The sequence below is a fragment of the Cardiocondyla obscurior genome, linkage group LG07, assembly GCF_019399895.1.
Source record: "Cardiocondyla obscurior isolate alpha-2009 linkage group LG07, Cobs3.1, whole genome shotgun sequence".
Lineage (NCBI taxonomy): Eukaryota > Metazoa > Arthropoda > Insecta > Hymenoptera > Formicidae > Cardiocondyla > Cardiocondyla obscurior.
In genome coordinates this window covers 3513159-3540944 of record NC_091870.1, presented here as the reverse complement: position 1 = coordinate 3540944, position 27786 = coordinate 3513159, and the positions used below count along the sequence as shown (strand labels likewise).

At 36.2% G+C, this 27786-nt stretch overlaps 3 protein-coding genes across 7 annotated transcripts in view; 2 read left to right on the top strand and 1 right to left on the bottom strand.

Annotated features, from left to right (window-relative positions):
• The window catches only part of LOC139103916 (golgin subfamily A member 4), a 67637-nt gene extending 45276 nt beyond the window's left edge, over positions 1-22361 (bottom strand). Inside the window, exons 1-2 of the mRNA XM_070659053.1 lie at positions 22273-22361; positions 21954-22008 (exon numbers count right to left, since the gene is read on the bottom strand). The gene's annotated coding sequence lies outside the window, so the exon portion shown is untranslated. The remainder of the gene's footprint in view (positions 1-21953; positions 22009-22272) is intronic.
• LOC139103948 (proton-coupled amino acid transporter-like protein CG1139) lies at positions 574-13843 on the top strand. Its single transcript, XM_070659132.1, has 7 exons — positions 574-852; positions 7933-7982; positions 8113-8235; positions 9074-9346; positions 9580-9664; positions 12779-13051; positions 13236-13843. The coding sequence occupies exons 1-7, from the start codon at positions 817-819 to the stop codon at positions 13617-13619; spliced, it is 1224 nt and encodes a 407-aa protein (XP_070515233.1). The 5' UTR covers positions 574-816; the 3' UTR covers positions 13620-13843.
• Positions 14001-27509, top strand: LOC139103946 (proton-coupled amino acid transporter-like protein CG1139). Of its 5 annotated transcripts, XM_070659127.1 has the most exons (11): positions 14001-15843; positions 16301-16372; positions 19687-19759; positions 20939-21040; positions 21171-21323; positions 23887-24159; positions 24342-24426; positions 24620-24892; positions 25214-25392; positions 25555-25724; positions 25975-27509. In XM_070659127.1, exons 4-11 carry the CDS (start codon positions 20979-20981, stop codon positions 26217-26219), a joined length of 1440 nt encoding a protein of 479 aa, XP_070515228.1. In that variant the 5' UTR covers positions 14001-15843; positions 16301-16372; positions 19687-19759; positions 20939-20978; the 3' UTR covers positions 26220-27509. The 5 variants fall into 5 exon arrangements, with proteins under 5 accessions (XP_070515228.1, XP_070515229.1, XP_070515226.1 ...); XM_070659128.1 differs by lacking the exon at positions 16301-16372; XM_070659125.1 differs by having other exon boundaries at positions 14001-16372.
• Positions 27510-27786: the final 277 nt, after the last annotated feature.

Genomic DNA, 27786 nt, shown 5'->3' with positions numbered 1-27786 from the left:
CGCACAATATCCTTGCACAAATCCCAATCAATGACTACGATTAAACTAAAATGTGATCTTTTCCATAAAAAAAAATACATAAAAAATAAAAATAAAATTAAACGTAGAAAATTCCTGTCAATGTCTACTACAATCGTCAGATTTAACCGAACATGAGAACGAATAGCATTTATTGTTATCCTAGTGTATATGCTAAAGAAAAAAAAAAAGAAAAAAAAAATGCAGGTGTCAAGTGTCGGCACAATATAGAAGTGCGAATGCAAATGCAGCTCGACTCCGCGATTTGAACGATCTCGCCTCGGCGGCATTGTTCGCAAACCCTAAAACCCGCGAATCGACGACACGTGGACCGCACCACCCCAAGGTACGACCACGTGCTCGTCCCATTAATCGGTCAGCTGAATGGAGCGGCGAGCGCACCTCGCCGGGGTTTTTCCTTCACCCCCTCGGTACGCCGCATATCGGAACGATACGGATACGAAACGGTACCGCGGAGTGCCTAACATCTCGCACACATAAACACGTACGTACCGCGCGCGGTACGCTATATAAATAATACTTCGCGCTAAGTTGAACCAGTCGACTTGCAGCGGTCGTACCTGTCGCGGCGCATAATGCAACGAACCTTCAGAGATTAAATCACCTGGACCCGTCGACGCTCACCTCGCACATCCTCGCCTTTCTCGCCTGGTTTTTTCATCTGAGCGACCCCCGCGATACCAAACCCTCCCCTTGGAACCCCTTCGACACCCCCTCCGCTGCGCGCCCGCGACAATTCTTTGGTGACACACGACAGCTGAGGGCACGTTCTCCAGGATGTCGCACGACAATTTGGGATTTACATCGAGCACGGTGAGTAAGCACGCATATTGTGTGTTCGGAAATCATTTCTCGCTATGAATGGATTTTAAATACAAAAAGCCTGCGCGGACGCGCGCAGTTTATTTATCAACGATCAATGCGGAAATTTTAACTACTTAATATTTCTGTAATTACTTTCGCACGCAGTTGTTAATTTAATTTGCGAGATTCTTAAGTAGGAGACTCGAGAGAGGCAGAAAGTATAACCTGTGATGATTTTCGTTTGTAAATATCGTACGGTGGAATAGAATAATTTTCGCGTGATTATTTTTAAAATTTTATAAAGTATCTCGTGTTATAACACGAGAATGATTCACGTATGATAAATTTGAGCAACGTTACCTTATAAAATTTTAAAAACGTTAAAAAACTTAAAATATTAAGAAGCTGCAACGCGGTAACGAGACTCGTATAATATTAGATTTATGGCGAAAAGGAACAGCTTCATATGCGAAATAAGGCACGTTTCTTACAGTTGTCACATCTCGTTCTTTTATTATTAGCTTTTTTTTTTATTTCCGCTAAAAACCGACGTAGGTTTTAAAAGTTCGCTTACATTTTCAGCGATGACTCCGCGTTAAAAAATTATTCTAAGCATGCATAATGCAAAAAAGGGAGATAACGCCAATAATTAAAAAAAAAAATAAAAATAAGTTGTTATTTCAACAATATTATTCGTGCTAATCGAAATACTATTCGGTTTTTAACCGTAGTATTCGGCAAAAAAAAAAAAAAGTGTCACACTATTTAATTCGAACGATTTAGTAAACGACGTCAGCGTCAAAAAATTTTGAGAAAATAATTATTTCAGTTTTTTGTCAATGTTTATTTTACTAGACATCTTAATGGAGCAATTTGTACGGACTTTAGCGACAACGTGCGTTTATACACGTCGATTCAGCAGCTGCGTTCGAAGCGGCAATTATTAAATCGCTGGTATAACGCGCGGCGTGATGCGCGCGTATCTGTCTATATATTTATTAATTTTTTTTATATTTAACCGATTGCAGAACAAGGATATTAATAAATCTGCGTGCAACAGTGGCTCGATATATTTTCGACGGCACCGTGATTGCGCGACAAGTCGATCATGAGCCGATCACGAGAGTGGAAAGTTTCTATCGGTATCGCACGAATGAAACTTTCGCGTACGACGAAGGACAATCGGCTTATGCGTTAAACGCTCCTGACGTGCGAAACGACGACGTCGACGTCTCGTTACCGAGGGTCCTTTTTTTTCTTTTTTCTCTTTTTTTTTTTTAAATCCTCGCTCGTACACGTAGATAATTGTCGATTAAAATCGTTACACAACGCGGAAATACCGAATAAACGAGCGAACCGATTCCGTGCCGATCTGAGGTGTTTCGGTTTTGCGAAATGTCCTTCTCCCACGATCTCTTTTTCCAGGCCGGGTCTTTTTTCCGCCGCGTTTTTTCTTTTCGCGCCTGTCGAAGGCGACCCGGGTACAATACCTGTTCGATCAAGCGCGCACGATTATTCGAAAGTATCCGAATTGTTGTAAGTGCTCCAAAGGTTTTGCGCCTTTCCCTCGATAATGCCGGTCGGCGTAAGCTTTTCAAGGACCTCGCGCAGTTAATTCCACCGCCGGCGCACATTTTAGGGAAGTTTTAATTAAACGCCCGACGCTGATAAAGGATCCTCCCGGCGACTTCAATCTCGAGACGAGTTTGACCCGGAAATTTATCGCACGTCTGTAATAAAGTACTTATTTTATCTGTTGCGTTTCAATAGACCGAAGTAAAAGTGTCAAGAAGCTTAAATTTAACTGCATCCGCCTTCAGGTTGTTATCCTCGTCGTCGAAATCTTTCGTAACGCGCGGTACCGCGGTATACTTTTTAATCGCGCTATTTGCCTCCGCAGGCTTGCAACGGCGTGTCTGCAAATTAATAAGTCTCATCGCCACTAACAATATTAATATTATTTGAAATTAACGACTAAGACCTCTCATTGTCGATCTACTTTGGCGCACTGATTCTAGACACCGCGTCTTACCGCGATAACAATCTCGCGGCGGATTACTTTACCGCGCTACCGAAAATGTCCTTGCGTTGATAAGGCGCTCGGGCTCCAACGTGTTTCGCCGCGAATAATTAAGTCGCGTGCATTATGAAAGAATTTCCCTCTCTTCGCGCGTATTTTCGCGAGCGGCCGCGTATCGTAAAAGCGATACGGTGACCTTAAAACTTGAAAATGTGCGACAAAATAAAAAAAAAAAAAAAACGAGGGGAAAGAATGCAGACCGATTACGTCGGCGGCTCGGGACAGGTTAAAATTCTGCTCGAGATTACCGGTTTTTAATCCCGACCGGCGCACCCGAGTTTGTGTAATGGACACACGTGGCCGATTGATACGCGTAAGGAACGTCGCGCGTATACGAGAACACGTCCGCGTGATTGTTATGCCTGTCGCAGAGACGTTTAAAATCGGCACGCGCCCTCGGCTCTTTTTGCCTTCCGGCGGAAGTGCGTGAGCGTACGTCGCCGAACGTCACTTACGGTCGTTAGCTTAATTGCCGCGCCGTGAAACGCGAAAAATCGCTAATTATCGGCGATCAAAGCAGCGTTTTTACGCCGCAAAACTTTCCGGAGCGGCGCTCTTTGATATTTATTTCTTCCGCCACACACTATTTTTCTTTTAACGCATTCCGCATCTACGATAACGATTGTGTAACCGCTGCTAGCGTATGTTCCACTTGCCGCCGTTTGTTTCACCATTGTCCGTCCCGCAGACACGCTTATCCGCGGAAAATGTATATCGCACGCGCTTTGAATTGCTAATCCTCGGAAATCCTTCGATCACAATTGTTCCCGACTTGCAATCGCGTAATGGTATTGGAATGATCTCAACATCCCGAGGCGTAATGCCTTAATTGCGATAATTATGAGGAAACGGTGAATTTTCAAACTAGAAGTAAATTGAATTCGCGTATAAACGCCGCGAGTCGAGTGACTCGCGCGTAAATCATAGGAATTATGTGAAAATAATACGAAAAATTGATTCGGATTCGAGTGTTATGATAAACGTCGCGATTGCGCGATAAACTGCAAGTCGAAAGTGTGATTGTCCCGATAATAAATCGCAATTTTCCGGCGCGTTCGACCGAACAACACGCGCAAGCTTTGATGAGGTAATGCCGCGTGGATGATTGACATTAAATGAGATAACACAATTTCGACAAAGCATCTTTTATCAAAAGATGTAGGCGTCGTTTACGATATAAATAAGCATTATTTTTGCAAGTAATTTGTCACACGTTGAAACTCGCCGTTAATTTTCACGAAATCCTCTAATTTTTTTTTTTTAATCTTTTAACATTTCTGAACTGCAATTATAAAGACTTGAAAAATTAAAAAAAAAAGAAAAATACGATTCTCGCGAATATGTGAAAATTACAGTGTAATTTGAAGCGCTACCGAGTAATTGGACGCGGAAATAAATTTTTTTCTTTTTCTACGTTGTATAAACATTGTATAAAATTTGAAATATCGTGGAAACGTTATTATTCTGGATACGGACGTAACGCGATAAATTATTATGACGTACTTGAAGTATTTCCGTGATAGCCGAGGTGACTATGAGCGAAAACACATACCTTTTTGTAAAACCTTTGTACCCTTGTGCGGTGCGATGATTTAAGATTGTGTCAAGAATATTCTGATAAGTACAAGTACTGTTGTTGACTACGGACGGATATTCAAAGATTAAAAGCACTCGAGCTTATAAAATATTTCCTTTCACACAATTATCGCCGTTTTTTAAATTAGAGAGATTCCGAATAAACTATGACGTTAAATTTTACACAATGTATCAATAACAAAATTAAAGATGCGTAAATCTAAAAAAATATATCTATTTATATGTCGTATGAGTTTAATATGTATTTATGTATTGCAATTGAAGAGTTTAGATCTTTCTTGGACACCTGTACGTGTAACAAAAAATGGTAAAAAAATCAGAAAGAATCTATAAATTAATTATTTGAAAACTAGACAATCTAAAGACACCGTGGAATCAATTTTCAAACATAAAACGATATTAATATAAAATTTACGAATTAAAAAAGTCGGAACAAAAATGTTGAAAAAAAAAAAAAAAAGAAAAAGTGATTTTTTTTCTAAATTTAATTTAATCGTATTTTGCTATATTTTATTATAACAAATCGCACGGTATCGCGCGTTATGTCACACTTCAACGTAAACCTCATTATTAATTAACCGCGATTATCATTGATCAAGAATGTTTGCCACGTTTTACATTTTCACATTGACCATTCCAACCTTTCGCCGCCGTTATTTCGCCGATCTTTAATCACCCTCGGACTGAATTCGTTAAATCTAACGGTAAACATTGTCAACTTTGAATACTTAGTATTTGCGGGACCATCGTTCAAACGTATTACGGCCGAGATAGCAAATAATAACGTTTACAGTGCAATAAAAAAAGAAAAAAAAAACAGCTAATTTTTTTTATTAGTACTCTTGGCATTTCTGCCCGTGACAAAGACATCCACGGTATTTCTCAACTCGTATTCTGCGGCACGAACAATTAGCACGCCTAGTAGAGCGTGCCGCTAATCACGGAATTTTTCTGAGCTCCGTAATATTCCGCCGGTTTTCTTCCACGCCTAATCTTGTTCGATATCGAGAAACCTAATGGCATAATCTTCTTTGATATATATACATATATAGCAACCGGTAACACCCCATAGTTACTTCCAAACGTCTATGTTAATAATTGCATTATGGCAGTTATCATTGACTCGCCGCGGGCTGCTAATTAACAGCGCAGAGTTAATAAAATTTACGTGTTAATATGCGCGTTACATTTTTTAATATTCGTTGTACGCGTCATTAATTCTTTGATCTTGCGGGTGCTATTAAGTTGTTTAATGTTCCTTAACGAAATAAAGATATATATATTATACATAAAAGACCTACCTGCGAGTGGAAATAAAAATTTAAACGTACATTTTAATTAAAATCTAAATTAATTTACACTCAGCGGAAATTATTTAAGAGCAATTCACAAGTTTATTTCTGGATCAATTTGCAGCTCTGTAATAACGAGCTTTCTACGTTCCTTCGAATTTTCATTTCCAACTTCTGTGCAGGTTAATATGAATCATGGTAAAACGGGGCGCGGATTCAGCAATGTCGCATAAATTACCGAAAGCGCTGAAAAGAATTCCGCTTTGATATCGCATAGATGAGCTATTTGTCGACGATAATGAACGAGAACGGGTGTTCCGCGAGCGTTAAAAAGCAAGTCAAAAAGTCAATACACGCGAGAGTCATTGGAATTATATCAGAGATTCCCCAAGTATAATACGAAAGATATGAAATCTTATAATATCGCAAATAACTGGATCTAACAAAAGTGTTGATAAAGAAATTTACACACTTCACGCCGGGAAAGATAGGCGGAATGTTTACGGCTGTGTGCAATGCCGATTTTTTTTTTGTTGATGCTTGCACAATCGAACTCATTAAGTCTAATCATTAATCGGGCATCGCAGAACGCGCACGTTCGCGTAACGAGTCAACCACCGGGCGAGCGAGCAAAGCGTGCAAGATCGATTAAAATAAAGGTGTATTTGTAATCTTGTTTAAATAATTTATCGCTAATTGGCATGTGTGCAAACACGTAATCTTTTTTACGAAGAAACACACGAGGACTTCGGCACGCCGAACGATCGCGTATTTGCCGTAGAAGTTAGTACTTTTCTTAGCAGTCATTGCTAACGTAAATAATGTGTAACAAGATAATCGCGCTTTCTTTTCTGCGAATATTGAAGTCATCAGTTTGGCACGGTGGTAACGACCATTAATTTTTCTACTCGCGTCGAATTGTTCGGATAACTAAGGTACATTTCTATCGAAAAATGCAGATGAAAAAAAAAAGGGAAAATATAAATCTCGAGACGCCGGCAAGGAAAAAAAAAAAAACGAAAAATCTGTAAAGGCAAACGCATTATATTTAGCGACAAATTGTTAGCCGCGTGTTTTCGAATAGAATAAAACTGCGTTCGCTTTTTAGCCAAGTCGATACCTTCAAACCTGCAGAAGAATCCACTGCTCGATATAAATCGCGCGTATCGTTAACGACGCATATCATTACGCTTGTGGGCGTGGTATCATTATGAAGGACGTATTAAATGGTCATGTCCGCGCATTATGCAATTTGTACGTTTACACGGTACAAGAAAATTTCCTGCATTTGCTGTATTACGGCTTAACTGCACGTCGAGATGTATAAATCGCGAGGAATTATGCAGCCGTCCGTCGACAATTTCTGTCTTAAGATCACTAGAAGATTGTCTTTAAGCTGCAATTTGCATGCCGCGCTATTATCTACATTAAAAAAAGAAATGGCCGATCAATTCCTTAAACCGTTTACTGTTTTTATTAACCAAATTTGTTATAACGTAAGCAAAAAAAATCGCCCCGCTTTGCTCGAAGTCTGGAAATCTAATTCGTCGCAACGAAACGAAGCAACGATTCCGCGCGGAAGATCGCCGGGAAAAAAAGAAAATTCTTTATATATCACAATAGAAATAGAACGATATTAGTATGCTAATATATTAGATAGCCGATTCAATTGGACTTGACGGAAAAAGCCGGACGAAACTTCCTTATAAATTGCTATCTATAACCATTCATATCGCAACAGCTGCAGGCACGGAATATTACAGGATAATTCAAAAACAAGCGATTGTGTATTTGTTTCCGAGCGATAAATCAATGTGCAGCCGTGTGGGATTTATGTTTAATAATCGTTAAAGAAATTTTCGTAACATTATACATTCTCATGTTGTGTTAATCAAGTTTTTCTTCGGAATTAAATTGCGGCATCAAGGTCTACCGTAAATTTGTTCCACGCGAGAACTAACCAATTACTGCAAATCCGATGTATATCGCGCGAATAATAATACCGTAAAAAATGCATAAAAACGCGGCCATTTCGAAGTATTTCAGTAATATTCACATAGCAATTTTTTATTTTTTTTTTTCCTTCAGTTTTATCTACATATCTATTATTTCTTTTTACAGAATGCTCTGCAAGATCTAAAAAAGTCTTCCTCGTCTAAGGAGCATCATGGGTGAGTATCCAAAAAATGTCGTAAAAATAAGGACGAAATAAATCTTTCGTTGTCGTTGTTTCTCAAGCATTTAAATATTCGCGTATTTTTTTACAATGCAGTAGTTAACTGTTAACGTTAATTATTACAGGTACGGAACGAACGAGAAGAGTGACGGCATTTACGTTCTCGAACTCGAGGAAAAGAAGAGTACACAAAAGCAGGAAAATGATTACGAACCGTATGATTACAGAGTGGTGGAACATCCGACTACGTACGTTTTGCAATTAAAATACGTTTTGTGATGATTTATTTTATGACGCGGTAATAATGTAACGAGTGGAAAAGATAACAACATAAAAACTGCCGCGTGTAATAATGAAATTAACGTAATTGTATTAAAAATAATAGAATTGTTAGAGCTACGTCAAAAGTTGAACGGATGCCTTTTAAATATTTGGCTTTATCTCATTACGCGATAACTAGAAAGTTAATGTGATGTATTTCATAATTTCAAAGATAAAAAACAAATACGATACAATCGAAAAGGTAGCATTTTCGATTACAGATATCGATAAGATATCTTATTCTATTATTTTGTTATTTAAATTGATTTCACGATAAATCAGCCGATAATTTTTCTATACTTGCTAAATCCTTTTAATAAATAAAAATTGTACAAAATCCAACTAATTTCCTCGTATATTGAATCGACATGATTAAATCAAAGTTTTAAAAAATATTATTCGCGATTTATTGACGAGATAATCGAAATGAAAAACGAAACGTCTTGTCATTCAAGGTGACCAAGAATATTACGTAATTTGTATATTATCTCCTGTCGCGAAATGACGTTTTCCTCACATGTGCACCAGTTGCCTTATTAGCGCAATTTTCTAATTAATCAGATTGAAAGACTCGGTAAAATTACTTCTGGTGACTTGTTGATGAAAATGTGGAATACAGACTTGTCATAATCTATACTAAAATCTTGTCGCCGTGAAATTGCCAACGGGAGAGATTCCTATTAATTATCTATTTAATTTAACTGTTTTAATACAATTACGAATTTAATAAGTGGACGATTTTTTTAAAATAAAATATATTTTTAGCAATGCAGAAACTATGCTTCATTTGCTGAAGGGGAGCTTAGGTACCGGGATACTCGCGATGCCAAAGGCTTTCGACAATGCTGGATACATCGTCGGTGTGATAGCTACTATCATTATTGGGCTCCTTTGCATATATTGCATGCGAATTCTCATTCGTTCGGAATACGAACTGTGCAAGAGGAAAAGGGTGCCGTCGTTGTCGTATCCGGCAACCGCGGAAGCCGCTCTGCTTGACGGACCGATGTTTCTTAGACGTTTCTCTAAAGCTTCTATGTAAGTACACTGAGCTCGAGTTTTATATTAGTCTCTCGCATTTCACTGACAAAAATAGCTCCGCTTGATTACTAAACGCGATAATAAATGCAATTTTATATCATTAATATCCTGCGATATATTCTAATTGAAATGATGAGATTGTATTTAGACATCGTAGTCGCAATTTTTTAATTACGTCTCTATTATGAAAATCTTACGTTCTTTTTTTTTTCTTTTCCTTTTATTCGCAGACATATCATAAACGTCTTCCTGTTGATATATCAGATGGGAACTTGTTGCGTCTACATAGTTTTCATTTCTAAAAACCTGCAGTCGGTGAGTAGCTCTGTTATTTTTAACTGATTTTTCTTTCTATGCTACAGTACATATATTATGCACAAACGTCAGAGTTAAATGTTAAAACTCTTCTTCTTAAGTTGCAAGCATTTATCTAATACGCAATGCCTTTCCATTATCAACGAAAGACTCGGAGACGGACAGTCGTATTTATAATACTGAATAAAAGATTGTGTACTTTTACACATTCTCTTGCTTCACAAGATCGTGAGGACGCATTATTAATGATACATCGATAAAGTCTGATTAAGCCAAGTTAAATCTTAGAATGAATATTTATCGACGAAAGTCGGCCGGCAGGTTTAGCAGAGATTTTTATTAAAATATTATTAGGTCAACAACGTTATATAATTTCACGATATACATATAATAATTATATGTATAGTAATTTAATCTCATTAGCGTAGTTTTTTTTTTTTTTTTTTTTTTTTTTATGGTGCTCGCTAACTACTAACGTGTTTATCGAATTCGGAGTATTTTTCGATACAATCAATCACGTATCTTTCAGCATTATGCGAACGCTGAAAAGGGAATAATCTAGGTCAGGGAAATACGCCGTAAGAGAGAATGCGCGAGTAGGCAGTCACCGGTAATTAATGCGCGTGCAGTTGAGTCAAGGTAATCGTACCTAACACAGACGGCCGGTCATCGACATTCTCGCAGTTGCCGTCAAGATCGAAATCGAAATTCCAAGTCTTGTGCGCGCGAACTTGCCCGTATTTCGCGTAAAATGTGGTTCGCCTCATAGACTTTATTACTCCACCTCGAATTACAATTGTTTCTCTAATAGCGTGTGCTAAATGTTTTTCTTTTTCTTCTTCTAAGTTCTATTGTATTTAATCTTTGAATTACGTACAGGTGATATATGTGTGAAACGAGATAAACTTCGAGACAGCTGGAACTTAAGTCACGCGTCACGCAAATATTAATTTTTATTAATGCCGAACGAACGGATTGATAACCGACGATCTGAATTTGTAATTATTTCTTTACGTATCCAATGCGATTCGTTGAAACGCAAGTGCATTAGCTTTCAAGGGTGAATTCTATCGATTGCATGTCACCGGCACGTCGTTATATCCGTCTTACGTAAGATGAAGGCTAGACAGCGATAAACGAAAGCTGTCGAATGATGGTAACACACCCATTTCCGCCTGGCCTTGAAATCGTAGCGTAATTAATGATTGACACGTCCGAGATGCGAGAGCAGCGTTGAGTCACATAATAAATTAACTAAACATTTACGAGACTGCGTGGCGTTAACGTAATGGCGTGCTCGAACGCGCCGAGTACAAGTTTCTAGACACAACGCCACTTTATGTATCTTTACGAGCTATATAAACTTACATTCCTGGAACGGCGGTAAATATATTATTATTACACACGACTTGCATTCGATTATAAAACAAACGCAACGGCGATATAAAAATTCTATTAACGTACGTCGGTGATTGCAGGCAGAAAATAGAATGACATTTATTTTCCGTTTGCGGTTTTAGTTGGTTTTTTTTTTCTTTTCTTTCCTCTCCACTTTTCTTTAAATATTTAGCACGCGTACGTTATGTCGAACGCAAATTAGCAATCTGAGATAAAATGACGCACGTATTATGAAATCGTTTTACTCATTTTCACGTTTATTTGGAATTGTATTAGAAATTGGCATTCTTTGAGAATTAACGCTCTTGAAGTAATTTTTCCAAGTTCACGATATAATTAAAGGATTGAGAATCAGAGTAGATTCTATTTTTTTTTTATGTTAAAAAAAAGGCATTATCTATTCTGGTATTTAGCTCTTTAATTATACCTTTAATAATTATATTTTCTTTACGTCGACGTAGAGCGATTAAGAAGTGCTGAGCTGTCGATGTTTCACGATTTCGTGATATATAGCATAACATATATTGTAATCTTTCTCTCTAAGCATCTATAAGCTTTTATTTTATATTTATATCATCTATTAAAATAAGCAAATACTTTAAAAAAGAAAAAAAAAAATATTTAATATAAAATAACAAAAAATATTTTAAAATCGTAAAAGATAAAATATTCTTCAAAGAAAAGTCTACGTGGTCAAAGCTGGATCTTCATGCTATTAATAATAATAATTGTTTTTTTTTATAACGTCGCTAAGTATAGATACTAATGACGTTAAAAAATTATTATCGTTATCTTTATTAATAGCACGAAAGTCCAGCTTAAGCCATACAGCCTTTCCTTCGAAGAATATTTAATTTATGATAAAAAGTATCAATTTTATTATTTTATCGTTATTAAATGTACAATTATCTAAATGATTAGCGAACGAGATGTATAATTTTTGTTAATTGTAAAATCCACTCTTGTCAACGACTTTTACGAAAAATTTCGCCACTTTGCGTAAAAGCAAGTTAAATTTTCAACAAAATTCCGAATGAATGAGAAGATGAGTGAAAATAACATCATCCGTGCGTCGTTATGTTTTCAGATGCTACGTGATTGAAACACGTAAGTGTCGTAAACCGGGGCGAAAAGTTTTCTATCGAGGACATACATAGGAAAGATGATGACCAATCATCGCATTGGCGAGAAAAAAAACGGACGGTATGTATATACGCCTCGAGAAATCTAGCACTTAATTACGTATTTAATGCCAGCGTAATGTGATATGAAGCGGGAGTCTTAAAACGCTTTATACTCGTCGCGGCACGCAGATGTCGATATGATTAGTCATATTAACAAAAGTTAGTAGCTTCGTTATCTTTTCAAGGATTTCAAGGAAATATTTTAAAGATTCCATCGTGTTTATAGGATTGCGTCATAACGTTGTATATCGAATGCGTCCAGCATCGTACATTAATGTAATTTTTTTTTTTTTATTAAATTACGGTAGCAAAAGAAAATAAAGGAAAACTTTTAATTTTGCGTCTCCGTTTAAATACGATATATGTATAAAAAGCAGCATGTTCATCTTTACCATTCATTTTTATCTAGGAATTAAAAATCTATAGAATTAATGTCTCTAAAAATTGTCGAGCAAAGTTAATCTTGTATCTACGTGATATTACTAAATAATCACGTTGTATTCTTAATTTTCTGTTTCTTTTATTTTTTTAGGGGCTGGAAGATTTGTCCATTGAACTGGATTTAAAAATATACATGGCAATTGTCCTGTTACCTTTGATTGCAGTAAACTACATCAGAAATCTTAAATTTTTGGCGCCGTTTTCGACGCTAGCGAATATTATCATGTTCACCGGATTTGGTATAATACTCTATTACATTTTTCGGGATGATTTGCCGTTTGAGAAACGCGAAGCATTCGGAAACGCGGCAAACTTTCCGCTGTTCTTCGGCACCGTGCTATTCGCTCTCGAAGCCATTGGTGTAGTAAGTAATCGAAACGCCATAAATATTTTTCAACCAATCTTATTTATATAAATTATAAAACTGATAATAATCATATACAAAAAAAAGTAAAACTTAAATTTATACACTGCAAGTGCCAGTCGTTAAAAAAATCTGTCGTTAAGTTATACTAAAAAAAAAAAATTTGCTTTCCGTTCGTTAACAGATCATGCCGTTGGAAAACGAAATGAAAACTCCTAGATCCTTCATGAAACCTTGCGGCGTTTTAAACGTTTCAATGGGTGTTATAGTCGCCATGTATACCGCCATGGGCTTGTTCGGATACATTCGTTACGGCAGCGATATCCACGGCAGTATCACCCTCGATCTACCCCGGGAAGGCCTGGGAACTGCGGTGAAACTCCTACTAGCCATCGCTATTTTCTTTACGCATCCTATTCAGTGTTACGTCGCTATCGATATATTATGGAACGAATATATCAGTCAACACTTCGAGAAGTACCGTTTTAAGATCTTCTGGGAGTATATAATCAGGACTATCATAATTTTACTTACATGTAAGTATATTTTGACTCGAGCCTATCACTAACTGATAAAGAAATAACTCTAAACCTGATCGAGACTGGAAAAGACTCTAGCTCTGTTCACTTGTTGTAAAAAAAAAAAAAGAAGGAAATATATATGTATAGGTGATTACGTTTGATTGACTTATCGATCTGTTTTAGTCGCTCTGGCGATCTCTATACCGGAGTTGGAGCTCTTCATATCCCTATTCGGCGCGCTTTGTTTATCGGGCTTGGGATTGGGTTTTCCAGCCATCATACAATTGTGCGCCTTTTGGAATGTAATGGGACCGACCGAAAGGAAGATCATGCTGGTGAAGAACATGTGTCTGGTACTAATTGGAGCCTTCGGCCTGATCGTGGGGACTTTTACGAGTCTCGAAAAGATCATCGACAGCTTTTCAGCGTGATGCGAGAAATTGTGCGACAAAAGTGTTAAACAGGGTAGCGAAGTGACAGATAAAAAGAGGGAGAGACAGAGAGAAACGGCGGAAGTGTAAACGGAAATCGTTTTCCGTACGGACAGGCGAAACGACGACGACCGTAATGTTATAGTGGAAGTCGATCATTGCCAAAAGTGAGTAAGCCTAAAAATACAAGGCGCATTTAGAAGCACTAGCCGGGGGACCGAAATAACGTTAAGTTCTTACGGCTCGCATCGCACTTCGGCTTCGATTTGTTCAGGGACGAAGTTCCCGATGCGTTTTTATTACGCGTGATAAGCAAGACTGCGAGTGAAGATATGAACTGTACAATCGACACGGCGAGCCCTGGCTCGCATCGACGTCAATTACGGTACAGCGAGATATATTATGCAACAGACGTGTGTAAATGTGTAAAAAGATTTTATCGTATTATAAATAAAAAAAAGAGTTATATTTTCTTACTGCTGCCCTCCCCCCCCCCTTTCGCTTCTGCAGTCTTTTTCGTTCTTTGATACAGGCGATTTTTTTAACTGCGCGCTATCATAACGATCACGTTACGCAATTAGGATATTGTGATCATTTTATTATTATTATTATTTTTTTTTTTTAGTATAAAAATGTTACACATGCGTTAATACCGTGCGACAAATTGCATAAAAGGAAATAGATATTCCAGTAACATGTAAAAATATTGCCTAACAGAACGAATACATTTAAATATCATTGTTTTCTTTATTTATGTGTTTTATATAGGATTGTAGATAATCAATATTAATTATTAATAAATCGTCCATCGTATCATCACTTGAATGTAAATTAAAGAACGCTTCCTTCTTTTCAGAAATAATAAGATATGTTTACGATATGAATTTTATATTGTTATATCACGAGAGGAAATATTTTAAGATTTTTATTTTTATTTTGCAAATTGTTTTTGTAATTGTTTGTTCATTTGGATAAAATAATTGCAATGAAAGATTAAGTATGTTATATGTCTTTTGTTACATAATTTAAAAAACCGAAATCTCTGTATAAAGGCTTTGTATCTATAAACATTGTTTCAAATATATAAATTAAATTAATTAAGTTAAATAACATACCGCTTTTAGAAAAATTATATATCTCGAATTATGGAAATAAATTTATCGACACTTCAAAATTATAAAAAAAAAAACTTTTAAAATCTATTACTATTCAAAGCCATTTGTACAAAAAAAAAATTGTTAAAATTTGTTAATGTGTTGTTACTATTTAATTAATTTTTTTTTTATTGTAAGCAAATAAATATTTAAGAAAAATATTTTGTGTTACTTTAATTCAGCAAATTATTTTATATTACATATATTATTATTTGTGTGACATTTTTTTTCCCCCTCAAACTGTTTCAGTTTTCCGAAAAATTACTTTAGTTTTTGCCGACTTTGTAGATAACTCTTACTTTCGATCAGCGCATTTTGATCAAGTCAAATGGCCATGCGCGAATCTCATAAAACGTTCGTTTCACCCTCCGGTAGACGTCGCTGGGGACTAACTTCGTATGGATCGCGAGGGGTAGTTACCCTCCCCGGTGTGACCTAAAGGGAATCCGTCCTTAATTCTCGCGGACAGTGAGAAGGCGCCGTGGCCGCGGGCGGCCTTTTTTTCGTTTGATCGAAGACTTCTCGGCCTCGGCCGAACGCGTACGTCGGGGAGATAATGTCAGGGGATGCGTACTCACGCGCAATGAAACTCGCTTCACGGCCTTTTGTACTTGTAACTTAGTAATCGCGTGTCTGTGATAAGTGTCACCCTCGTGCGTGGTAAACGACGGACGTCGGACTTGAACGTAAGTTGCACGGAATTCGGTCAACGTTAGCGTGCACCATCCCTTCGCATTTAAATTAGATAATGGTATCAATTGTAACTAGTTGTAACGATATACTTTCGACCAAGTCATTCTGGCTTGTTTCAAGTGATATTCTTCTTGTTAAAATTCTATGCATTAATTACGTGTAACATTACACGATTTTTTTCAAACAAAATTACGTACGAGCTTTATTTCGAAAAGAAAATTAATATTTCGAATAACAAATTTTTTTTTTCTATTCTCTGTGATACCACGGTGGTACAAAAAAAGCTTTATATCAAAGTACTGCATCTCTAACGAAATTATTATTAATTTACGATCTATTTAAATATCTGGTTGCCTTTATCTAATCGTGCATTGTTAAAAATTCTCTAAAATAAAATTTTGCATTATTTATAATCTCGGCGATTTACGCTCAACGTATTTAAATACGAAGATACATCGACGAGACAATGCGCCAGAATTACATAACCCCGACTGACATGTTTCCCAACGAGACTTCAAATTCGTAAGTTTTATTTATTTAACTAAAGTCTTAAATTGTAAATTTAATCGCCAATTCGCTTTTAATTTTAAACCACAAAATTTTACAAATTTCAATGATAATATAGATCGCTTAAAAAAATTTTAGTTAAACAAAAGTTGTGAGGGATCATAATTGATTTTGAACTTTATTGCATCCCCTTTCAACGTACGCTTAACAAAGTGTACCATGCCTCATCTAATTTATATTCATCGCGCCAATGATACTCAAACTCTAATTTGACTAGCCGTACAATTCTTTCTTGCCGCTTGACCCACACTAGACGTTTCATCGTGACTCTTTTCGAACAATAACCCACCAAGACTATACAAATATCTCGATTTCTATCGCGGTCTCTGTTTTCCCGATACGCCTACATAAGTGAAACGCTCGCGAGCTTTCACGAATTTTTCCGTTAAATCGTAACAAACGTGATCCACTCACACATCGTTAAGTTTCAAGCAATTAAATAAACGCCGCGAAAAAAAAACCCCGTGTCTACGTCGGGAATAGAAGTTCTAATCGTCCAAGTTGATCGGCAGAGATCAATCGCGCGACTCGCGCGTCTTTGAATTTTTTTTTTTTTTTTTTTCTTTTCTTACGCGAGGCGGCGACCGGCGTGGACGCGAAATTTTGCGGTGCTTAAATCTCCGACCGCGTTACGTTTACGGGATGCTGTTTTAACTAGCCACATCACGTGATGAGCTATGCTGAATGCGTACACCGCGGTAGAAATTGAAGTGGTGCGGATCAGTCGCGTAGCATCCTCGCTCGGTAGCTCACGCATTCTAACGCCTGCGTGGCAAACCACTTCCTTCTCGAAATCGGATTATATCTCGGGGTTGTACTCGCATTTACGGATGTATTTCACCCGGTAAGTAGCACCCTTTTCCGCGTTCCGAGATAGATAATTTAATCGGGGTTGAATGCCGATTAGAACTCACAACGTGGTTTTCATAATCTTTGAATTTCAATAAGCTTCACTGCTTTCGTATTCTCATAACTGCCTCGTTAAGTATTTGTTTAGAAAAATATCGTGGCTAGTCCATTTTCAACCGTAACTATTGGTCATGGTTCTATTGCGATATATCTATTGCGATTCCTGACAACCGAGGATCCCTATCGTCGATGATACTGTACGTGTACTCGACAATTGGCGACTGACGGTGCGTTAATCTTATTTTAATAAAATTCAACTGATCGCAAATAACCACTATGCCGGTTAATTCTAGATATTCTTTAAGTTTCTTCTACGTACAAGATAAAAAAAAAATATATAATACCTTTACTAAATTTTATTTCAAGTAATTGTGGACTTTTCTAAATAACTATCGTTGTATAATGCAAAGAAAAATTAGATAGCCGATGATATTGTTCTTTCTGAATTATTTAATTAGCTAACACAGGCAACATCCCCACTCACATGTAAAGTCGTTAAAAATCTATTCAATTATTTGCTGATAAAATTAGAAATATATATAAAAAAAAAAATTTAAATAAAAAATAATTATAATACACTTAATAACTTATTGTTCACAAGTGTTATTTTCTTTTTTTCTAAAAGCAGTTCTTGGTTATGATTAATTAATAATTTTGCAAAAGAAATTAAACTTAAATCAATTAATTTACTACGTAATAGTATCGAATTAAATTCAATTACTAGTGGCAAATAATAATACTAAATTTTTATCCTTAAGATCACCGCACCTGTCGTCAAGTCAAAGCACACTTATTCTAAAGTCCTAATAAATAGAACCTCTCTTTAGACCTATGAGCAATGAAACGATCGCTATTAAGCTCGATAAAAGAACTATTACGCAATAGTTGGACCATTTATCCGATTCAATTGATATCGCGTTGCATTAGTGATCCGTTAAGTCGGCAAATAACAGCGACAAGTTTTTTAATTGTACAAAAAAAAGAAGGCTACAGTATCGCCATCACTTACTTGACATTTTTGATTTTAGAAGAATTTTATAAATTGTATTTCGTTATAAAACAATTCTACGAAGAATATATCTTTAAAATAATACCTCAGTCGTAACAAATACGACACTCATTATTTCAATCGTGAACGTAAACCATCGAAAGTGTCGTACATATAATATTTTAATTGCCACAATTAATTCTAATTTAAGAAAAAAAAAAGTATTTATTAATTGAAGAAATAAAAAGCAACGCGATAAGCTGGGGTATAATTTATCTTAATTGATTAATTTACTTACACTTTGATAATCGTGCTATTACATCAAAGTAATATATTATTAGCTATTTCTTTATACGATTTGTATCGGGTAAATTTAACGGTGCGCGTCAGCAATACAGAATTGAATGATTAAACGGATGGAAGAGTACTGACTGCGGACTCTCGATGCAGTTAAGTCATATCATAATCGCAGGCATCATCTTAAACCAAGTATTGCAAACAGTACAGCCAGGTTTCGCATCAAACGTTATATGTATATAAATTTTTTTTTTTTCTTTTTTTTCGAGTCAGTCGAATACTCTTCCACCATTCGTTTTCTCGTACCCACCCGCAAAAATACTTTCCTAGACTATTTATAACAGGAAAGTGTAGCGAATTGTATTACGCGCGATTTATTTCATTAATTGTTGCGTAACATGTTATTATTACCGACCTGAACAATCGATCAGTTTATATTACTTAATCGGCACGAATTCGTCATCAATTAATTGATTCTCACCGAGCGATTAGAAAATATTCCCGCGCGTTTATTTACAACTGGCATGAATGCACGAAGCAATTTAATGACTTGTTCCAGCCACGTCGTTGTAGGATTCACTTATGCCCGCGTCCTCATTTCTCATGCTTCCGAAATAGCGTAACACTAGTTGAAGGTAGTTTTGGCAGAGAGGATTCTCTTCCACCTAAAATTAGTGGATCGACAAAGTATATTCCAGCCATAATGTCCCAAGTATGAAGTTACATACACGCTAGATCCCCTCACGCGTGCTGAGGAAGTAAGAATTAGGATGACCGATTGTAATACTTAAACTGCTGACCCACGTATGTTCAATGTACGGTTAGGTGAATATTCCATCTCGTTAATAAATCGAATAACATATCGCTGCATGTGTTTATAAAGCAACAACTTTATAAACGTCCGTCTTTTCGCGTATTGCCATTTATTATTACATCATTATTATATTATCGTTATTGAATATTATTCATTAATTTTATTAACATTATTTTTATTAATATTAATTGCATCAAAGGTCTACGGTTAACAAGTTAAATGATATTTATCTAAGGCATTTTCTCTTTGTTTCCATTGTAGGGGTAAAAAACTGCAAACCAAGGAAATTATAATCTATGCCAGCGATTGCTGAAAGTTGATTGGGACTGTAAAGGTGAGTCAGTCTTGCGATTTTATAAAATTTATAAGAATACATCAAGTTCTCGAAATGAAAGGCAATTGTTTAAATACGATCACTTCGACTTTGTCAATTATTCTAAATGTATTCGCGATCATCACATCATATTGGAAAACTTCAGTTACTAGTTGCTTTTATTTAAGTCAAATTTAATTAAAAAAAATATAAAAACATGCACGCGTTTAAATAGCACGAGATGCAATTATATAATTTAACAGCGCAGCTGAACCAGCTTTAACGCGGACAGAACACATCTATCTTTAATACAATCTCTGCAAAATTAGATAATGATTTCCTTCTTCCTTGATATTTTTGTTGCGACCGTGACCTTAGAAAACGTTGATAGAAATCCCGAGATCTGTAGTTTTACGTTGAATTGTTTCACGTTCGAGACTTTGTACCTACGCACCGCGATGCTATCCGTATGACCCAGCGAATTAATTAAACCGCGGGATAATATTACATTTAAGCTCATTACAATGACTTCGTAATAATTTCTATAATTTCTGTAACAATTCGAGGTGCATCTAGTTATTTTTAAACACGATGAGGTACACTACCGTGAGCTGCTACACAGCGAGTTTACATTTTACGAGAATAGACTTTGTCCCTCGCGCGTATTTGAGATCAATCGTTCGGTTCAACGATGCAAAACGGTCAAAGGCGTAAATAGCGAAGTGCGAGGATACCCCAGTGCAACCTTCAGTAAGTTAACCTCAAGCCGCATTTGACCTCAATGCAATAATTAAGAGCAATCAGTTGGTGAAGAATGTACTAAGCTCGCGTGCACGTACAACGGATTCGCAATAGCGAATTGACACTTTTCCTTCATTGCTATCGCTCTAAATTTCTACCAATTGATTGGAGGTTTAACGTACTGGACTGGCACCACTAATATGGATCGATTTTCCCATCTTTGCGTGACTTTGCACGTACCCTAATACGAGCCTAATTAGATGGAGGCTAGACTGACACGTCAGTAACAATTTTTGTATTTTTTTTTTGCGCACGTGTAACTGTACTACTGTTCTACTAATTTTGTTCAAATCATGTAAAATAATTGTCAATCTATTCTATTTATTTTTACAACTTTGCAAGATTTTATATAGTTAAATATAGTAATTTAAGAAAAGTAAAAATGTAGAAAAAATATAGTTTTAGAGAAAGAAAAGGCATCAGAAGAAATTACACGGCCATGGCGAACTCGGAGAAAGAATCTTTACAGATGCAGCCAATTGACTCTCACAGTCCTCATAAGTACGATTAAATAATATTAATACATATCTAAATTCTTATTTTTTTTAAATTGTTTCTGCATGATAGATCTATGAATATACATTTAAGGCGATTAATATATTAATAAAAGAAAAATACTTTTAATATGCAGAGAAAATCATGAAGTCAATGTAGATGGTAAAAATAGTACTGACAATGTAAATAATACCGAGGACATAGATAATATTGAAAAGATGTTATCTGCAAGCGGAGATCCAGATGATTATGACCCTCATAAGCATCGGAATAGACCAAATCCAACTTCGTAAGTAACAAACTCAGTAAATTCTTAGCAAAGACTTAGCATCCCTATATATTTCTTTAGAAATGTGATACTTTATAATATAAAACTTATAAAATCCTATTTAAAAAAAAAAAGCCGTAATAGACCGAAAAAAATTTATTCCTGCCACTATTTTACGATGCTAATTTACACTGTCGTTCGGCTCGGTTCGCATCGTGAGAATAAACGCCAGTTTAATTTTTATTATTGCGTAAAGTTTAACTATTTTTCCGTTTAGAGTTATATTTCTTTTAGCAAAAATAATTTTAATACGAAACGCAAACGAATTTTAAGTGATACTTTTTATGGGGTGGATGATAGTCGAGATTGTCGACTACGCCGTAGAAAGTCGAGAAAGACAATACGTCTTTCTATTTTCTAAGTTACTACTTTTCAAACTACATTACAAACTACATTACTGTAGGTAGCGAATCTACGAATTGTAATACAACTTTAAATTATACTGTTAATTATTGTAATCATTTAAATGTAATAATTTAAAAAAAAATTAATTTAATTATTGTAATTTGAAATATATTAAAGTACATTGAGACTATTATATTTATCGTAGATTCGTTACTTATTGTTAGTATAAAAAAAATTGTTGCTCACATTTGATGCGACGCGGGCAGAGTTCAGCTACGCAGGTAGACGGTACGATGCCAATCTGTAATACAAAATTGAAAAACTACAATGAAAAATATGCATAAAGTAATATTAATAAATTTAAATTATTAGATTACAATACACGACTTTAATTCATTTTTTGAAAGAAAAATTGGCTAATTAAATTATTTACTCTAAAGAGATTTTTGCGATAATGAAATTTCTTTTTCTTGAAATTAATTTTTTTAATTGTTACCGAGATATAAAATAAGTAAGCCAAACAGTAAAAATTTTCATTTTTATGTTGATAAGAAAAGATATTTACCCAATCGTTGCTCTGCCGAGGCCTGATGTCCATCCTGAACCTGCTCCTCCTCTCAGAACTCAGTTCCATCCTTCTTTCACTGGTCACTGGTCACTGGTCACTGGTCACTGGTCACTGGTCGCAGGTTGCAGGTCGCAGGTCGCATGTGAATTATTAATTAAAATAATTCGTCCAATTCTGGCGGCACTTCCGTTAATAAAGTCTAAACAATAGAGTTCAGCAATCGCGACGAACCCCGACCGTGGTTCGTATGTTTGATCGGCGACGACGACAGTGTCGTCGAGATTTAGGCGGATTACCCGATTTACAATGTTCTCGTTCGCAATTAAAATTTGCATAATACACTTTACCTGCCCATTTACTTATTCGGTACACGCGATCAAAGTACATTCGACGAACCAGCCGCACTGTAGCTGCCACAGTTCCTTTCTTCATTAATACCGGCGACGAGAATGCGTTGATTACGTTCATTAAGCCAATGCGAGAGTCGGCTCTCTTCCGGCATTTCTGTCTGTTCACAAGAAAAAGAGTTCACGTTGCATGAAATGTCCTCAGTGGCGCAGTCGTCGCGACGAGATCGTACTTGCGTAAAGAAATACTTCGCGACGTCAAGCTAAAGTAACCGAAGTACGAAAAGAATTCACAACTCGGATGAGCAACGAACAAAACCGGCTACGTGATAAATTACGGCACGTGCTCTTCGCGAAGTGTTCACGTATCACAAATGTCTCACGAGTGAATCAGCGATCGAGAAACTAATTCGTGTTAAAACTTGTAACATTGATCTTGAAATGTAGTCACCTGTCGGCCGTGTACGGCAGGAACTGCGCCATGTATATACACTCAAGAACGTATGGTGGTTGTTGCGACGACGATGACTAGCGTGCGTGACCTTGGTGTAGTGTGCATCGAGTTTCGGACAGTGCGCGGATATGCCATAAAGCGCCGATCGCCAAGGACCGAGGAGAAGGCGCCCCGCAACTACTTCCCCCGTCTTCGACGGTTGAGGAAGAGGATCGAGAGAGCGAGGAATTCACGTACGGCGACTGCCGGAGAAGACGCCATGTTGTGGTGGCGCACAGTATTGCACAGAGGCGCGCGCACACAACTTATTCTGATTGGTTCACACGGCTGATCGTAAGCCGATGAAGATACGTCTCGTAACGATCTAGTATGAAAAATCGTATCATGCGACGAAGGTTTAAGGTATATTTAACGAAAGGGAAAACGATTAAAGCATCACGTAAAATGTAGATATAAGATGTATATGCACGTACATACACTCAAAGATAATTATGGGAGTGCTGCGACGACGATGGTTAGCGTACGTGACCTTAGTGTAGTGTGCGTCGAGTTTCGGACAGTGCGTGAATGTGCCATGGAGCACTGATCGTCAAGGACTGAGGGGAGAGGAACCTGCTGCTCTTTCCTCTACTCGGCGGCCGAGAGAGGGGGAAGTCACGTACGCCAGCCGCTGTCACTGCGCATGTCTGCTTTTCGGCGTACCTATAACCCAAATTTATTGCTAAAAAATTTAAAAAAGAATATTAAACGTGAAAGTTTTCTATAACGTAGAAGAAGAAAATGTTAATAGTGTGTTCAATTTTTTTTCAGAAATTTTGAAACATTGGTTCACTTGTTAAAAGGCAGTTTGGGCACGGGTATTTTAGCTATGCCGAATGCATTTTTCAATAGCGGCCTTTTGGTTGGTGTCATAGCTACAGTTATCATAGGCGCTTTATGCACGTACTGTCTGCATATACTCGTAAAGTCGCAGTACAAATTATGTAAACGGTTAAGAGTTCCTATATTAAGTTATCCAGACAGTATGAAATACGCTCTGGAGAAAGGTCCTCGATTCGTAAGCTGGTTTTCACCATACGCACCGTAAGTTCTTTCTGTGTTTTATTATAACTCTCAGTCTTTAAGAATAAATATATTTAGTTTACAAGTGATATATGTATAACTATATTTTTTTTCTTTACCTGTTTGTGTTACAATGTATTAATTTCGATTTCCAATTTTGTATGTACATCTAATTAACGTTTAAACTTTGTCATTACTTTTAGAGGACTCGTAGATGGCTTTATGATAATATATCAATTGGGAATTTGCTGCGTTTATATTGTGTTTGTAGCAACAAATATTAAACAGGTAAATCAACATGATGCAATAAGCAAAAAAGACATAAAAATTAACGTCAAAAATAGTAAATTATTTCTGTAAAATATGTGCTATTGAGAAAATATTTCGCTGAGTGGCAACAAACAATTTAACACGAGTTTTACCCGTCAGACCGACATCTGATTAATGTGAGTATTTATTATAATTGTGTTAACGAACGCAGGTGACGGATCAATACTGGGAACCTTTGGATATTACGACCCATATGCTTATTTTGTTGCTTCCGCTGATTTTGATAAACTACATTAGAAATCTGAAGTTACTGGCGCCGTTTTCTACAGTAGCAAACCTTATTACGTTCGTCGGACTCGGCATGACTCTAAAGTACATGTTTGAAGATCTACCGCCGGTCAGCAGCAGAGAGATGTTTGGTACATTAAGAAATTTTCCTCTCTATTTTGGAACAACGTTATTTGCATTAGAAGCCGTTGGCGTGGTAAGTCTAGAACAGATATATTCTACTTTGAATTCCGATCGACGACAGCAATTTCCCACGTTTCGCAATATCTTTTTGTATGTAGGCGTATGATAGAAATTGACATATGGCGAACAATATGCAAAGGCCCCCAGTAAACGTTATTATTGTTAATTGATAGTAATTTACTAATTGCAAAATATTCTTAAGACTTAACTTGTTAACGTAAATATATTTATCTTGTAATTAATTTTTAAAAAGAATTTATAATTTTAAAATGTCAAATACTTATTGCAATTGTTAATGACATTTAAAAGATACGATGTTTTTATAATTACGCAGATCATAGCTTTGGAAAATAATATGAAGACGCCGCAACATTTTGGAGGCTATTACGGCGTGTTAAATATAGGAATGACTGTGATTGTTCTCTTATACATAGCTATGGGGTTTTTTGGTTACATAAAATACGGATCCGAAGCCGCAGCAAGCGTGACTTTTAATTTGCCGCATGACGAAGTGTAAGGAAAAACAAAATTAATTAGAAGAGGTTATCGTTTAAATTACAATATTAATATGAAATACATGGACAATGTACTCTATAAATTAGATTAATTTTAAGTAATCGAATTATTTTTTATTGTGAATAAATTCAATTTCTTATTTTTTTTTTTTTTTTGCAGTATGGCTCAAAGTATTAAAATAATGTTTGCAGTCGCAATATTTATAACGTATGCTCTGCAAGCCTATGTGCCCGTTGAAATTTTATGGTCCACCTACTTGGATCACCGAATAAAAAACCGTAAAATTTTGTGGGAATATGTTTGTCGTACAGTTGTTACCCTAGTCACGTGTAAGTACTATAAAGATATAACCGTAAGTATACGAGCTCTTTCGTAAAAAAGACTATCTCGAGTAAAATTTAATACTAATTTGTAATTGTCAGTGAAACGAAGAGTAAACTGTTGTACGAAAACTTTGAAGCCTCCTTTCAGGCGGTCTTCGCTTCTCAGCTTTTAAATTGCATAAATTAAAATCGAATTAAAAAGTCCTTAAACTAATAAAATAAAATAAAATAAAATAATTATTTTTATTATTTTCAGTCGTTCTGGCGATCGCTGTACCAAGACTCGGCCTGTTTATCTCCCTTTTCGGTGCACTCTGCCTGTCAGCCCTCGGTATCGCCTTCCCAGCGATTATAGAGATATGCGTACTGTGGCCGGATGACGATTTCGGTCCCCTCAAATTTATACTAATCAAGGACGTACTTCTAATCTTATTCGGAATGGTGGGACTCGTAGTAGGAACCTACGTTAGTATCGTAGACATAGTGAGATCTTTCAACTGAATTCAACTAAACTTTAAAGCAGAGAAATGTGCGAAACGTCTTACAAACGAGCATCAACGATTACGGTGTCGAACATATCGAAAAAACAAACAATAGTTCTCGAGATCGTTTCTCTCTCCCTTTTGTCTCTCGGCTTATCTTGCACCGCCACGAATTTACTTAGATTTTACGTAGATAATTTAAAAAGAGAAACGTAGACGCGATACCTTGCTGAAGAGCGTTCAAAATTTCGCGACAACAGCCACCGATTGCAAATAATATCGGGTGGTTCGATCTGTGATGAAATTTCCTGAGCGTCGATAATGTATCGGAAGACGTTATTTCGCGTGAGTCGTTGTTAAAGATTTTTATTATTCACTTTAGAAAAGTGTATATTTTTAAGTCCTTGATCCGACCAGTGGGCATACGATACAGCGCGTATATCGTATCATCTGTCGTATGCACGAATGGTCCACTTTATACAGTATACGTAAAAATGTCACGTCTGAAGCGAGTTTTATATATATATTTACATATGACACGTATTAGTATGTACACCAAAGGATAGATATGGCGTTTTCTGCAGCGGCAGCAGCTAGTGTACGTAACCCTAGGTCGCAGAGGCAGGGGATGAGAGAACGGGAGGAAAATCGGTCATCGGCAAACCGGCCGGCGCGGTACATACATGCGGCACATGTGAAACTCGACGTACACGACGCTAAAGTCACATTCGCTAGCTGTCATTGTCGCAGCAAATGCCATATCTGCCTTTCAGCGTGCATGAATATCGAATAGATATTCGCGAGGAATTTTTCAATTAGACAATTATTCGTAAAACAATTGAGCTTGAGCTTTTTATCTCGATAATACGAGTACTTAGAACACACATCGCAGTAATCGAACTCGAGCGGCGTAAATTCTTCAGGAATTACAATTTTTTCTTTAATAATTACAATCAGATTTTAATAAACGAAGCAAAAAATATTTAAATTATAATTGTAATATTAACATTAAACAGAATTAAATTTAAATTTTTCCTCACAGAAAGTAATATTGATAAGAGAAAAGAAATATTCTTTCAACACAATACGTGGCTCAATATTGAAACATAAAAACTCTGAAAGTGTACATGAAAGTTATACATTGAAAGTATGTAATATCGATATGCACGTATTATCGTTACATTATACATGCGTTCCATTTTTTATCATCAAAATAGTATTAATTGCTCTTTAGATGCTCTTTATGCACACTGCAGAATAAATAAAGATATGCTCCTTAAGAAATAAGCATAAAATATATGAAAGTAAATCTATTATTATTTACAATTAATGAAACTATCTTGAATATCTATAGTGTTAATCTTTTATAAATTTGTAATTTTTACGGATAGATTATCTAAAAAATTCATAAAGCAATAATGTATCAAATGTTTTATTATGAAGGCGATAAAATCTTTCGTCGTATTTTATCTTAATTAATTAATCATTTTATGTATCTTAAAAGTTTTTATTCAAATTATTCTTTGAATAATGTAAATAGCCTTTCCTGTATGACTTCATATTACTAATTTTTTACATAGATATAA